General features: G+C 44.9%; 1 protein-coding gene across 1 annotated transcript in view; it reads right to left on the bottom strand.

The window, feature by feature from the left end:
- Nucleotides 1–1,697: 1,697 nt before the first annotated feature.
- CPLANE1 (ciliogenesis and planar polarity effector complex subunit 1) overlaps nucleotides 1,698–15,984 on the bottom strand; it is a 218,550-nt gene continuing 204,263 nt past the window's right edge. Inside the window, exons 30-33 of the mRNA XM_078778809.1 lie at nucleotides 13,310–13,413; nucleotides 10,425–10,881; nucleotides 4,895–5,386; nucleotides 1,698–1,931 (exon numbers count right to left, since the gene is read on the bottom strand). Coding sequence (XP_078634935.1) covers nucleotides 1,698–1,931; nucleotides 4,895–5,386; nucleotides 10,425–10,881; nucleotides 13,310–13,413 — 1,287 coding nt within the window. The remainder of the gene's footprint in view (nucleotides 1,932–4,894; nucleotides 5,387–10,424; nucleotides 10,882–13,309; nucleotides 13,414–15,984) is intronic.

A 15,984-nucleotide genomic window follows, 5' to 3' on the forward strand; every position in this document is an offset into this window, starting at 1 on the left:
ACGGGGGACGAGGGACGAGGGACGGGGGACGAGGGACGAAGGACGAGGGACGGGGGACGGGGGGCGGGGGACGAGGGACGGGGGACGAGGGACGAGGGACGGGGGACGGGGGATGGGGGGGGGAGGACGGGGGGGGGGGACGAGGACGGGAGAGTGAATACCGCTCTCGAACAGTGATTAATTAATTACGAGCCGAGACAGATTTTCAAAGGCGAAAACAAACACAGCTGGTGGAGAAAAAAGCGATCAGCCGGAGGACGGGATGGGCCGCCGATTAATGCAAAAGTTATCCACAAACAGCTGCGGGCTCTCTTTCTCTCTCTCAGAAAATGGAAAAGGAAACAAAGGACACGGAGTGAATATAAATACAAACGAGATAAGAAAAAGGGAATCGAGGAGGGAAAAGGGAGGCAGAGGGGGATGGGGGAGGCCGAAGCCCCGAAGTGTTGGGTCTGATCAAAGGGGAGGGGTTGGGGCACAAATGCAGAGTAAGGATGTAAAGATAAACGAACAGGGGGAAGGAAAAGGTGAGATACGACGTGGAAAGGGACAAAGGAGTAGAACAGCAGAGCAGCTCGTACCTCACCACACATGCACAGCCACCATCTTGCCGCGCCCAAACACACCGACAGCCAGCAGAGGGCGCGAGAGAGAGAGAGAGAGAGAGAGAGAGAGAGAGAGAGAGATAGAGAGAGATAGAGATAGAGAGAGATAGAGATAGAGATAGAGATAGAGATAGAGAGAGATAGAGAGATAGAGAGATAGAGAGAGAGAGAGAGAGAGAGAGGAGAGAGAGAGAGAGAGAGAGAGGCGATTATTAAATTTTGTATCAAAATGCTGAGCGCAATTTGCACCCAGCGGGTGTCGACTCGCACTACCCGACACCAGTTTATTTATTTATTTTTTGGAGGGTTCAAATCCCACTCCTCGACAACAGTTGTCGTGTTCACCGCCGGGATTAACACCCCTGGTGACGGATGGCCAAACGAGCTTTAACTCCGAGGCGTACACTCAAACTATGGCGGTATTAATTTGCACGTGCGAGGGTGTAGTGGAGGGCAGCGAGCTTACCTGGATGGACGGACGCGGCACAGGGTTATCTGATTCCCACAATAAATAAATGGACAGGACAAGGAAATAAGATTCAACAAACAATGGTTTAATAAAAAGAAATGCCAGGGAACAAGAAATGTGCGGTACTAAAATTCCTATATTGAGGATCCTCCATCAGACACAATTACAACACAAGGGGAAAATAACGAAAGTAATAAAATGTGTGTTTTGCGTTTGCCTGCACTCCACTGCTCGGTGTCCTTGACTGTTCTTATTCGTCAAAGATCCCGCGTTCCTGCACGGGAAAACACACCTTGACGCCAAGTCCGTTCACCCGCCAGCCGCTGAACGTGAAGCGAACAGGCCAGGCTCTCCCTCGTCCTCCGCTTCACAAAGCAGATGAGATGAGACAAGAGAAGGATGGGTCTGTCAAAGGTGTGCACGAACTGTGACTGCCCGCGATGCCAGCCACACACCAAAAGAGTCAGAGAGCACAAGCTGCGACCGTCTGTGATGAAACCCAGCGTGAAGAGAGAGAAAATGCGACTGCTCGCTATGAATGTCCGACCACAGAGAGAAGAGAGCACAATGCATCCGTTCGTAGTGAAAACCCAGCACCAAGAGAGAGAAAATGCGACAGCTCGCTATGAATGTCCAACCACAGAGACAGGGAAAATGGCGGTCCTCAGCCTTTTTGTCCCTGGTCCTCGAACGTCCTCCGATGACGTCCGACCACGCTCCAGAGAGTCCCATCGCATTGCTCCACGGCCAAAACCAATCATCACCTTTTGGGGCGGGGCCTCACGGCCCTTCTTGCGCCGTTGCGATGACTCCGCTGGTGGCGTCAGTGGTACTGTTCGAATGTCTGAATCCGGTGGCTTTTATGGGGTTTATTTAATTTAGGTGTGGATTGTATGGCTGGTGTTGCATGTGTCATAAAGAACAAAGGGAAAACCACAGAGGCAATTTACATACAGGGAATTATTCTTTATACCCTACCTAATTAGCATAGCTCCACCCCTCACATGAAGATGAATATACGGCCTTACCGGACAAGCGGGCTGACTTAGTTACAAGAGGGTTTCTACACGAGATACGGAGCACACTACCCTATACAATCCTACCTGGCCTAAGGTATTTCATGAGCTATCCCCATAAACGTAACAATATTATAGGTTCAACATGGAGCAAGGTCCCCCACCATTTGGGTGGTATGAGGAATAGATGTGTAATATGAAAGCTAAATCTTGAACGGTTTTTGAAATATCGCATACACAAAGGTACATGGACAGGTGATCGGTCATGAATGGATGATCAGTTGGTCCGACGGAGCTTATTTTAATGCCCCCCATCTCAGACCTTGTCGGAGGGATGGGGGACAAAAAATGGAATTGGAGTTTTTACAAACAAGGATTTTAATTGCCTGTGCTAAAAGCCATATCAACTACATATGCAAAAGGGAAAAGAGAGAAGGAGGGATAAAATCGAAAATGGAATCGAAAAAAAGGTGACATATGGGTAAAGAAGAAGAGTTCTTCTGGTTTGCTCCTCACGCCTTCCCAACACCTGCCCCTCCAGATCACACATATTCTTCCGGAATTTGTCCTTGTTACCCTCCCCAAGTCTAAACTTAACATCTAATGGCGCTTTTCCATTGCACAGAACGGTATGGTACGGCACTGTTGTTACGGATTTGTCACTTCCGTTGTTGTGGTTTTCATCCACTTGAAACATTTCTGGTTCCATGTATTATTATTATTGTTGTTTGAGGGAAATAGCAATTATTATTGTCAAAAGGTAAAAGGTTAATGTTTTAAATGAAACAGGAACCGGACGGCGATAAAGAGGAAGAGGAGAAAAAAGAGGGCGGAGCGAGTGAGTCGGACAAGAAAGCCGAGCTGCTCCGAGTTCTGAAGCGAACGTTGTCGAACGGGAGTCACTAGCAAACTTTTGGGTTTCCCGGGAAAGGGATCCCTGCTACAGAGTTGTCATCGCTGTGACCGATCAACCTGCGGGTCAGGTTTTTGTCGGTGGATTCCGAGGAGAATTATCGTTGGGCCGTTACGTCTCAAGAACGGGTCGTCGGCCATTTTGACTCGCGCGCTTCACGCGTCGAGCAGGGTTTCTTTGCTTCGTCAGCCGTTTTCACCGCTTTCAGACGTATCTCGTGTGTGTGTGTGCACCGTGGCTTTTGAAGATTAATTTGCGGTTCGCCGACTGTGAGCCGTGAAAGTCCATACCCGAGGGTGTGATTTCCCAGTCGCCTTGAGGGCGCCTTTGTGCAGCTTTGGGCTGTGTGACTGTACTTGCCATCCGCACGGGATTCTGGTTTCGATTGGACATTGTTCTGGCGATCGCTGGAGCTAATCGACTTCGGCTTGAAACCGGAATCAACTTGGGTTTGAGGCCGGGAAAGAGACATTGGGAATGTTCTGGTTTCACTCACTTGGAGCACAGTGAGTAATATATTACGAAACTGATGGTACCATCATAGGATATATTGATTGTACTTTTGATTCCTATTATTGTTGTACTGTTATTCTTGTGTGATCTTAATACAATATTTGTTTGTGAGTAACAATTGGTGTGGCTTCACCATTGATCTTTGACATATGGAATAACACTTTTTTCTGCCGTGACTCCTCTCGGGGCTCGGTGGTACACCGTGACCAGGGGGTCGGGGAGGAGCACGTAACACTGTACACTACGGTTCGGTACGGAACTGCACAGTACGGTTCGGTATGGTACGGTAATCCCTATGTCGTTTTTCCATCGCACAACAGAACCGTGAAAATAGGAGGAGTTATCTGAAGAGGTCTTTCCTTGAGCATATGAACATAGCGTGACGGTTCTGAGTCGATTGCGATTGACCAATCAACGGTCTGCAGTATTGTTAGCTCCACCCATAGGTCCTGGTTCAGCTCGCTTGGTACTTATCCATAGCAGGAACCAAATTTAACACGGGTACCTAGGTACGGTTCGCCTGGCAATGGGAAAACAAAAAAAACGATTTTGGCTACAGTACGGTACGGTACCGCGGTGGAAAAGCACCATAAATATGAGCTAAATAATATCTGCTGCAGTGTGATGCAATTACAATCCACCCGAAGTGTAAACACACTCCATTCATCCATCTACGTATTTGAGAGCATGTGAAACTGTCTTACTGATTCTGCCTCGATTTAGTCACTGAAGGATTTAAAGTCTGCTGCTCAAAGCCACGTCACAGTCTCTCCGATACATACCTCCTAGCTTTACCACACCCACTGAGACTCTATTATCACCCTACACCCCCAACTCATCTTGTGCTGTGATGAATCCACATGTTCAAATTCAAATTCGATGACTGTTTTCATAGAACACATTGTGCAAGTTGCCCACCCCCTCCCACCCGACCCCCCCCCCCCCCTATTTCCCACAGCCTTCAGTTATTCAGCTTTTCCATGAACCTTATAATATCCATAAACGAGACAAACAGGAAGTGGACATGTAAGGCAGAATTGGAAATGTAAGGCAGAGTGAGAAAAGCTCAGTTGCTCAGAAGAGGGAGACAGGACACCATCTTTCACCACATGTAACACGTGGATGACCCTCCAAAAATCACAATCACTGTAATGTTCTAGCATTTGTAGACCGAATAATATTGTACATTGGAATCGGACCTGTGGCTCACAAAGTTAATAAGAACCACTCAGACAATTAGGTTTTCGCCAATCAACAAAATAATTAGTCACAATAAATACGTATTACCACACATGTAATATTGTAATTTTGGATACAAAAACACTTCATTATACAACAGAATGATCATTGACATGTCAAAAAGTGACGTCAACCCTACCTCTCCACTGCTGCTTTGTGGGAGTCGTTGATCAACAATAACTGCACATGTTCCAGAATGATATCCGTGAGCATTTTGCTTTGACTTTGCCATCGTACGAGGAGAAGAGAGCTCAGCAAATGAGTCTTGCTTCGTTCCGTCTGTGGAGGCTATCCCACTAATTGCATTGCCCCAAGCATCAATAGGCTGGGAAGAAGGCTTGGCTTTCTGGCTTTGCGAATCAAAAAGCTGAGTTCTGTGCTGTGCAGAAGATAGGGTTTGTGAAAGCAAATAAGAGGGTGGTCCTGCAGGGTGAACTAGTGTGGAATAATTCTGGGTTTGCCATGGTTCGAGTTCTTGCGCCCGAGGAACTTGGGGCCGATTACATTCTGGGAGAGGTAGGCCTTCGTCCTTGCAAGCCTGTTTTGTAGCCATGTTACCAAATGGAGTGGAGGTAATGGGAGGAACAGGGTGAGAAACACAAGCTGGCACAGATGAATAAGACGCTTGGATCTGCATGAGACAAAGAGACATCAACCGGAAGGAAGGTGAGGGGTATTAGGAAGAAAAATAGATAACATTAAATATTCAGCATTGTGCAGAAAGTTCATTCACAAATAAATATCCAGTGGAGTCAAATTTACAATACAAGCATTCCTTCATATCAACTATCCTACTCGATGTCCCGACCCTTTGCCACTCAAGAGTGCGGTGAAGAAAATGCCAAAAAAAGACCAGCTTACATTCTTCACCACTTATGGGACACCACAGTCGCTCTGTAGAGCCTAGATCCAGTCAATATGAGACAGAGCCCAACATCAAGCTCACCTGATCTCAGTTATCAAGCCTCCAAATCCAGATGACAGATATATTGAGGTCTATCACTGGTAGGCACAGGATACTATAATTTTTAAAAAGTGATTCTTCACCATTGAGTAATAGGGCCAAAACCGATATACGTACTGTATAGCATGATATCTCAAAACGTTGTGGGTGGATTATGACAAAACTTTGTGGACGATCTGGGTAGGTGACAATTATTGGATTTTGGATCAGGTCTGGATGGAGATCCGGCCTTTCACAATGGGATACAAAACGTAAACTGTTCAGCCTGGCAGAGGTATGCACTCTACCAAGTGCATTTCTAGTTGTTGATGGTATACTCTTGTGATCTTCAAATTTAGGCTGGTGTGCCACAACGTAGTGTTTTCAGACTTATCTTATTCCAGGTCTCCAGATCATTGACCTCTCCACCTACATGAAAAATGATCTGTACCCTCCTGCCGACAACTCCACCCTGTGCAGAACAGTAGACCAGACGTCTGAGAGACAGGCTACCACAGCATCCTTCTCTGTAGATTTAGAATACAAAATAAGAACAAGAAAGAGCAATCAGAGATTGCAGACCCTCGCCAGGACGTATTTTGAGTGGTTTTTAAGGCTTTTGTGTTAAAAACAAATATGGCGGCCGAACCACGTGACCAATGACGTCATCGTTTTTTTTTCTCCACCAATTTATCCCTCGATGATGCTCAAGAAATTTCATCTTGATCGGATGACGTTTTGTACTTGTCGAATTATGACGTCATAATGGAGGCACCTATGACAATATGACATCATCATTAACATATTTTGTTCCCCATGGGGAGTTCTTTACAATGAGACATGCCTCAAATTTTTCTATGCAGCGGTTTCGGAGGTATAGAGGTGGAAAGTTTTTCGGTTTTTCCAAGATGGCGGCCATACCACGTGACGTATGATGTTATATTTATAATTTAAAAATTCTACAGGTGGAGTTGCACCTATGGTGAAAATTTCCTGTCAATCAAACCAACGGTTGCAGAGAAAATCATATTTATTCTGTGCGGACAAACAAACAGACAAACAAACAAACGGACTCAAATGCAATACCCTCTCCTCTGGCGAGGGTAATAAGTCATTGTCCAATGGTATTGTCGTGCGAATCCCTCAAGGTTAACACCAGGGACCGCGGAAGACTGAACGGCTTTAATGGAGGCAACGACCAAACACGGATTTTGCTATCACAGCACGGGAGAAAGCAGGGCCGGCGCCAGACTATTTTGCGCCCTAGGCAAGGCCCGATCTGGCAGCTAGTTGCATCCCCCCCCCCCACCCCCCCCCAAAAAAGAATTTGGCAACTTCGATTATTAAAAAGATGTTTTGTAGAAAAAATAAAAAGCAGAAAACTTGAAACTGCTAAATTAATTTTAAATTGCAAGAATAAGTACCGTAAGATGCCAACAGCATCAATATTAAAGGCGCAATATCCATTAATATGGCAGTGGCCCTGTTACCCCACGCTTTGGGGAAAATGGGCTTTCACTTAAAAAAAAATATGACACTACATGTGGTTTGCAATGCAAAATAAAGAAAGTGGTCCCTTTATGAGTGTGTGAATGGAAATTACAGATAAACAAAACAGTTTTTGGTTTGAGCAATAAGTTTTAGATATGCAAAATCAAAATTTTAAATAATCAGTCTTTGATTTATCTTTCGCAAATACAAAATAAAATATTTTGGCACACAAATCATTTTGAACTAAAGGGCACTCGGTATAATGCATACCTCAGCCATTGGCAGCACAACATTCAAACCTTTTACTTCACACACCTTTAAGTATATATACCATTTAAGGATACTTGGCGTAACCAACCCGTCATGTTACCACAATATTTCGCTTACAGTCAGACAGAGAAACAAACAAAAAAACAGACAAACAGAGTTTAAAATGTCTCATAAAAGTTTCAATTTCAGACACATCAACATCTCACTTTGCATGCCTTTTCCTTTGCAAATTTTGTCACAAATTCAACCAGATCAAGTGCTGATGCCTGGGCATGTTCAATTGATATAGTTGCCAAGCCAACGCGTCTCTTTTCCAACATTATAGAACATATGTAAGTTTTTATAACTTTGAGCTTTGAGAAACTATGGTCACCACTTGCCACTGATACTGGAAGTGTGAGAAGGATCCTCAAAGCAACGGAAACATAAGGCACATTATCCATGAGTTTTTGTTGTAGTATGAAGAGAAGTACTTCTTGTGGCAGCATAGACTTTGGAAGTCTTCGAGCTATTGCTACAAGTTCAGTAATGCGCCCTAGGCAGCTGCCTAGTTGGCCTAATGGTAGCGCCGGCACTGGGAGAAAGAAGGGAAGAGGAAGAAGCGGCAAAAGCGCGTACCTGCAGAGGGAATGAACTCAAACGAACACTGGTTTAACAAGGAATGGAAAGTAATGCAAGGGTTTATTTTAAATAAAGGTCGGGACAGGGAAACGCGATGATAAATATAATAAGGATTTTAAATTGGGATCCCGCACACCTCACTTCAAATATGCCACACAGGAATGAATTACGAAAAGAAATCGTCGTGTAATGGTTCGTGGGTGCGAGCTTATCTGTCTGCAGTCTTGTCCGCCATCCAACGCGGCTCCAAGCTCCGGCGCGAAGAAACCTCAGCCTCCTCGCTTGCACGCTCCACGCGGCCTCAATGCGACTCGCTCCGCGGCACACCACGAGGCCCCTCACTCCAGTACCAACTGCACCGGATCCAGCTCCAAGCACCACGATGAACCGTCACCCAGCATGAAGCACGAACGTCCAGCACGCAAGAAGGAAGAGCCAATGAAGACCAGGGACAATAAGAGCAAGAGCTTCAAGCACAGAGAGATCTCCAATACGAAGGGGTCCAGCGCGCAGAGTCCAAGAGAGCCAAGGGAGGGAAGAGAGAGTCATGCAGCCCAAGAGAGCAAATGTCGTCCAGCGCGCCCCTTTGTAACCTTCCCTCTGACGTCAGTCTTGGCGCGCCACCAACCAGCGCCTCGTAGCTTCCCGCCGTCCACCGAACCTTCTAGCGCCTTCCCTCCAATGAACAACCTCCTTCTCAGTTGCGTCTTCGCGCCTACCGCCCTGATTGGCTGGAGGTTCGTGCCTTCCGCGCCAACCAATCACACGTTCCCTGTGGCGTGGTTTACAACTCGCCTCACACGATGTTGCTAGGCCAGCTGGTGGTGCGGCTGGCGGCGGCCTTCTGGCGGTGCCCCGATCTGGCTTCCTGCCGGTCTTTTTCCAAGATCATTGGAAGGGAAGGGAACTAATTAATGTGTGCACTAAGGACCTATCTAAGTGTTTATATGTATGTGTGCATTGCCATAAGGGACAAAGGAATGATTACCAGGTCTGACACACAGGGGTGTTACCTCATTATCTCCAACTATTTAACACACAAACATCCTTGTATGTTCACAGGTATACTCTTACCCTGACAAACCGCCTAAAAACATAGAACTTATTACAAGGTTGATTCCCTATCGCAACAGTCGAATACCTACCTATACAGATCTACCTGGCTCTAGATATTCCTTTACCCCCCGACATAACAGCATGTTATTGTTCTTCTGTTAATACCTGTTACAAATCTTTCAATGCAGAAAAGTATTAAGCTCCCAATTTGTCATTGTATAATGAACCCTCTCCACCCCGCCCCTCCTCCCCAGTTTACTTATCTGGCCAGTCCCTGAAAGAGGTGAAATATTTGGAGCTCATAGGCCTCACTTTCAGTTACAACCTGTCTTTTACGGAACAAAACTTGAGTGGCTTCTGAGGCTGCTGATGGCTTGGTATTCTATGGAGAGCAGTCCATTCTGAATTATGCAGAGCTCAGCACATCATCATCCAAAGTACTATGGAGTATGGTTTTCACTCAAGGCTGGTGCTGCTGCCTCCTATCTTGCTCCTGTGCAGGCCAAGGCTTTTCATATTATTGCCATCACCTGGTAAAAGTCAGAGACCCATGGTCTGCTTCTCACCCATCACAAGAAGGGTGATTGATTCCGTTTTCTATTGCCTCACCTTGTGCCACCTGTTCTCTCTTCCCTCTGTCCACCCACAGCACCCCCATGTCACATGCATTCTTCCAGAAATCCACAACTGGTTTGCTATTTCCCATTATAAGCTGAATATTCAACTCCATTCTTTCGTCTTGATATTGTCAACTGTGGAACCGAGACCTCACGACTGTTGCTTTGTAATTACACTCCAGTCTTTCAAGTATGTTGTCCATCGACACCTTATACATGCTCCCAAACCCACCTCAAAACTGTAACACTCGCTGATACCCGATCACTCCCAATTCCTCTCTCATCATTTTGCTCAATTACTGAGCAAAATTGAGTTACCGCATGTCCGGTAAGTGAGCTCAACTACCTGCCACTCAACTACTCATTTGTATTGAATCCATGCATTTCTATCTGCCTGTTCCTCTTTTTCCCACTGTCATTCTATGAAGCTGTTTTCTCTATTGTTTAGCTCTTCAATGAGTCTAAACTTCTTTGGAAAAAATAGAGTCTTTAATGACAATCAAACTTAAGGACACGACCATTATCCATATACATAGGGGAATGCATTCATTATTTTTCTGGCACATAACTAGAGATCACAATTTCACCTGAAAATATTCCATTCAAAACTATAAGCCATTCAGCTTTGTACCAAATTAGAACAGCACTTGCAGCATTAAATCGATGCTCACCTGTGCACATCGACACAATTCTGACTCCAATTTACACCTTATAGTGGATCCAGTTTCCCCAGACCCACCATCTTCCATCAAGTTGTTTTCTCCACTTTTTCCAGAAGGAACAATCTCCGTTTCATTTGACGCAGTTTCTTTTACAGTTCCATTGAAGAGTCGCCTTCTGGTTTCTGGGAGCAGTTGGTTTTCCATATCATCACCTTTCCGCATGCTCTTATTCATTCCTTTCAACTGTGTAATCCTGTCCTCAACCCTATCTTTACCACAATTCTCCGTCATAATCCGTTCTGCTGGCTCTTTGTTCCTACATCTCTCCGATTGTTGAAATATATGCTGAGCCTTCTGTTTTTCACAATTCCAGCTTTTGGAATGATGCTTCCCACAAGGAGTCTGTCCTGGCTTGAATCCCAAATCATTGTCCATCTTTGTGGAAGCAACCTGCATCCACTTGTCCCTACATAGGCACAAAAGAGAGGCAGTGTTGAATAGGAAAACAGAAAGATAACATTATTTCACTTCATTTGGTTTTTCTCAAGCACCAATACATGCCCAACAGCACCAATAAAAAATAATAAATATGTCGTGCACAGCAGGATACTTGCGAAATCCCTAAAATAGGTTGTTGGCCTATGATGACCTCAAAAATAATTGTTGGTTGAATTCAGTGACCTGGTATGCAAATCCTCATAAAATTTCAAATCAGATGAAAATTGAGGATTTTAGAAATCCGGCTTATGTTGACCTTTTGGCCTATGTTGACCTAAAATATAATTGGTGTTTGAATTCATTGACCAGATATGCAAATTCTCTTAAAATCTCAAGTCAATCGGATGAAAATTGAGGATTTTAGAAATTAGACAAATTTGGTGACCTTTGGCCTATGTTGACATATTGACCTTTTGACCCCAAAAACAATAGGCTTCTTGCTTATGACCAACTCCACCATTTGGTGAAGTTTCGTGAAGATCGGTTGAAAATTGTGACCTGTAGGCGACTGACATACATACAAACAAAGACAGAACTAGAACGGGCACTCGGTAGAGCGCATACCTTCGCCGCAGCTACTTTTGTTGCCAAAATAAAAGACTACAAGATCTGTGTAGCAAAGCATTTTGGCATTAGTTTCATACAAATTGGACACAAATTGACCGCGCTATGGTAAAAAGACGATTTTGACCTTTTCATGACCTTGACCTTGACCTTTGACCCGATCGATTCCAAAATCTAATCAAATGGTTCCCGGATAATAACCTATCATCCCACCAAATTTCATGCGAATCGGTTGAATACTTTTTGAGTTATGCGAATAACATACACACACACACACACACAGACATACAAATAAATACACAGCGATCAAAACATAACCTTCCGCTTTTGCGAAGGTAATAACGCACAATACCAACCAATATACTTGAAAAATCTTCGATACTGCTTTTTCACAATATTGATACTGCTGAGATTCCTTGTATATGTATGACACAAATTCAGTGGAGAATTCCCTGACACGTCAACCATAAACACTGATTTACCCGATCTTTCTCTTACTTACTCTCTCTATTCTACTTCATTCCCTTTGGATGCACAAGCATCAACACAAAGCACCAACTGCTCTTTTCAGAACTTACTGACAGCTGCCTCTCACGCCATTTCCTCTAATGCCACACGCATCCACCCTCTGCACCTCTCAGGACATGTCACATTACACGACCTTATTTTTCTTCTTCTCTCCCCTCCCTCCATCCTTCTTCTTTGGCCGCACATAAGTAAGATGCCGAAAACACGCCTCAAATTCTTCTCTCCTCCCTCTGTTCCTATTCTCTCATTTCCCAGTATGACTGAGGGGCCTGTCTGTATTTGTGACAAGTGAGTGATTAAGAGTGGGCTTATATGCGAGGAGTACGGATTTCTCTGTTATGACACTACATACGTGCTTTTTGTTAAATAATTACTAACCTTTTCCAAACTCTCCAGTTGTCTGCTTCCATTGATTAGACAGTGTGTAAGACGGAGTTCACCCTCACCATTCCGTTATGTGTAGCTATTAGCCAGGATTTCCACATACAGTATCGCTCAGCCATCTGTTAATATCAGTGAGACATTGAGAGCATGGTACTCTATCTGGGGAGTTTAATTTGCAGAAAAGCTGAAGCTGATTCAGACCATGGACCCTGCCTGAATTAAGCACCTCAGACAGCGTCCCTGGTTCATCACCAACCCACCGCCCCTCAGAGTATCTGCAGCATCTGCTTCAGGATGTCGGCCGAATAGTGGATTCGAGAACTCCCTTTGTGATCCCTACCGAAAGTGAATCCATAACAATATAAAACTTTGATCTCATTGGGTTTGAAACTATTATTTAAAACAGCCAATTAACCTTGTAAATTGTGATCATGCACAATTTTCACAAAATTCATACTGAAGGTGAACAAGTCATGGAAAAATGCTTTGAATCAAACGTTGTCGTTATGGAGGCATGGACCTAATTTCAGCATGAAGTCCAGCAGCTGAAGTTGATCATAAATTCTTCTTTTTTGTTTTTTAATCAAACCACACCCATATCGATTAGCAATGGCATATAATTGTGGCTTTTAATAATAAACAACCAGATATTTCCTGTTTTGTTTTCATGAAACAAATATCATCTTGGACTGCAACATTACCAGTGGTCATCACTGCAACATTACCTTGGCAACCACAGGCATCGACACCAAATTTCATCCATTCTATTTCGTTGTAGCACTTGCCTATTTCTTTATCAACAACAAAAACCCATAAGGTACTTGTCTTTTGACCTTTGATTTACCAAACATGTCAATATGCATTTTTGGCACACAGCAAGATAATTACAAAGAACACCGTTCAATATCATAAATATATACCTTTCCTTTTCCTCTTCATCAAATACATTCTGAAAATCTTCTTTTTCTATCTCATTATGATCCTCCATTAGCTCTCCGTGGCTGTCAATGTCTTCAGGATTATCCTAAGGTGGGAATGAAAACAACAAAAAAAAACACCTTAGACCCCCATTATTTTAATGTCGGGAACAAACTTTGGTACATCACGGGTGGTGAAAGTTGTGGTCAAGTTTCATCGAACGTGTGTGTGTAGTTTCAGAGGAAAAATCAAATTCCTATTTTGGGGGGTCAAACCTGGATCTACTTTGGACCCCGGTAGACCCCCTACCCTTATACCCCGATTTTGTTTCATGCCGTGAACAAACATGAGTTGCAACATACGAAATATCATTTGTGCCAAGTTTGGTCACAATCCCATCAGTGGTTTTGGGGAAGTTGTTGCAAGTGTTTATGGACTGACGGATGGAATGACGCGCCATCGCATAAGCTTCCCAGAACTACATTCCAGGTGAGCTAATAATAGAATTAATAATAAAAATGAAATAGAAAATATTGTTACGTTTGTGAGGGGGTAGGCAATGGAATAACTTAGGGCCAGGTAGGATTGTATAGGATAGTGTGCTCCAAATGGCACGATAAAGAAGAAGAACGCCTTGTACCTTAGTGGGGACCTGTTAGACCTGATGTTGTGTAAGAGTGTATCTTTGTCCAAATGACCGGGGGTGGAGTTATGTTAAGTAGTTATGGATTAAGGGTAAATCCCCTGCATGTAAATGGCCTCTGTGATTTCTCCTTTGTTCGTTATAACACACACCACACTCGCCATGCACTCCACACCTAAAAATAACACCAAATAAAAGTAACAGGAAACAGGACATTCATTGAGCCCCGCCAATGATACCACCAACCGGGACAACACAAAATCTGGCAAGTGGCCATGAGGCCACACCCCGAAGAACGATTGGTCAGGATGGCCAAAGGGCGAGGAGATAGACTTGCTGATTGGAGCACGCGCGGACGTCGTCGGATGACGCAAGAGCCCTGGGAACAAAAGACTTGGGTCCAAACATTTTCCTTTTTCTTGTTTCTGGATTTCATTGCGAACGGTCGCCTATACAGCTCTCTTGAACCAGGGACATTAATCACGTGCAGTCAGCATTTTCTTTCTTCCTCTTGTGTTGGGGCAGTCATCATGAGCAGTCGAAGCTATACTCTTGGGTCCTGGCTTTAAGTGAAGAGCAGACGCAGACGCATTCTTTTCTCTTGGTTCGGGGTTTGAAAGGGAACAGTCACAGTTTTAGCCTCTTGGATCCTGGCGTTCGTGACAAACAGGCATTTGTGCATATCCTCTTGCGCTGGATTTTCAATACGGGTGGTGGCAGTTCGTGCACTCGCTCCCTCGTGTTGGCTCTCAGCTGTGCCTGGCTCGTGTGCGCCTATGTGAGGAGAACCTTCCGGAGCTTTGGGGAGCCTTTGCCGCGTTGAAGTAGGGGAGGCTGTGCGACTCGGTGCTCTTCGGGGTAGCTGGGGACCGTGTTGTGATGGCTGGCCCGGGATTGAGCACCGAGACGTTTTGCTGCCTGCGGCATGGCTCAGTACTCGCGTGATTGACCAGCGCCATTGGTTGAGCGCTTCGACGCGCTGTCCTCTCGTCGACTGATCCCACCAAAGTGCTCGTCGAGGCCGTAGCTGAGTATCAGGCAAACACACCTCACGACATTTTGTTACTTTCATTCTTTTATATCCCCTTGTGTTGTATACGAGTTCCGTAAGGAGGGTCCCTCAATTTAGGAATTTGGTTACCGTGCATTTCTTTGTTTCCTGGCATTATTTTTATTAAGCCCTTTTGTTGTTGCATTTTAATTCCGTGTCGGTTTGATTTGATTATCGTGGTTCGAGGACATCCAGAGGAATCCGGGCGGTGGCAGTTCGTGCACTCGCTCCCTCATGTTGGCTTTCGGCTGAGCCTGGCTCGTGTGTGCCTCTGTGAGGAGAACCTTTCGGAGCTTTGGGGAGCCTTTGCCGCATTGAAGTAGGGGAGGCTGTGCGACTTGGTGCTCTTTGGGGTAGCTGGGGACCGTGTTGTGATGGCTGGCCCGGGATAGAGCGCTGAGGCATTTGGCTGCCTGCAGCACGGCTCAGTGCTCGCGTGATTGACCGGCGCCATTGGTTGAGCGCTTCGACGTGCTGTCCTCTCGTCGACCGATCCCACCAAAGTGCTCGTCGAGGCCGGAGCTGAGTATCAGGCAAACACACCTCACGACATTTTGTTACTTTCATTCTTTTATATCCCCTTGTGTTGTATACGAGTCTGTATGGAGGGTCCCTCAATTTAGCATTTTGGTTACCGTGCATTTCTTTGTTTCTTGGCATTATTTTTATTAAACCCTTTTGTTGTTGCATTTTAATTACATGTCTGTTTGATTTGATTATCGTGGTTCGAGGACGTCCAGTGGAATCCGTGTAGAAGCGTTCGTCACTCTCCTTTCCCTCGTGTGTAAAGAAGGTTCGCCATTTTTGGATTGAACGCCTCGGAGTGTAAAACTTGATCGGTTATTTGTCCCCAGAGGTATTAGCCCCCGAGAACAAGACAATATAATCATAACATTCAATCCCTTTGTCATGCATGCAAAATTACTTGATTGAAGCAGTGTACGATTCATGGATGACTCAAAACATGTGGAATAAACCAGTGT

Source organism: Myxine glutinosa, chromosome 1 (genome assembly GCF_964187855.1).
Source record: "Myxine glutinosa chromosome 1, kmMyxGlut1.1, whole genome shotgun sequence".
NCBI classification, from domain to species: domain Eukaryota; kingdom Metazoa; phylum Chordata; class Myxini; order Myxiniformes; family Myxinidae; genus Myxine; species Myxine glutinosa.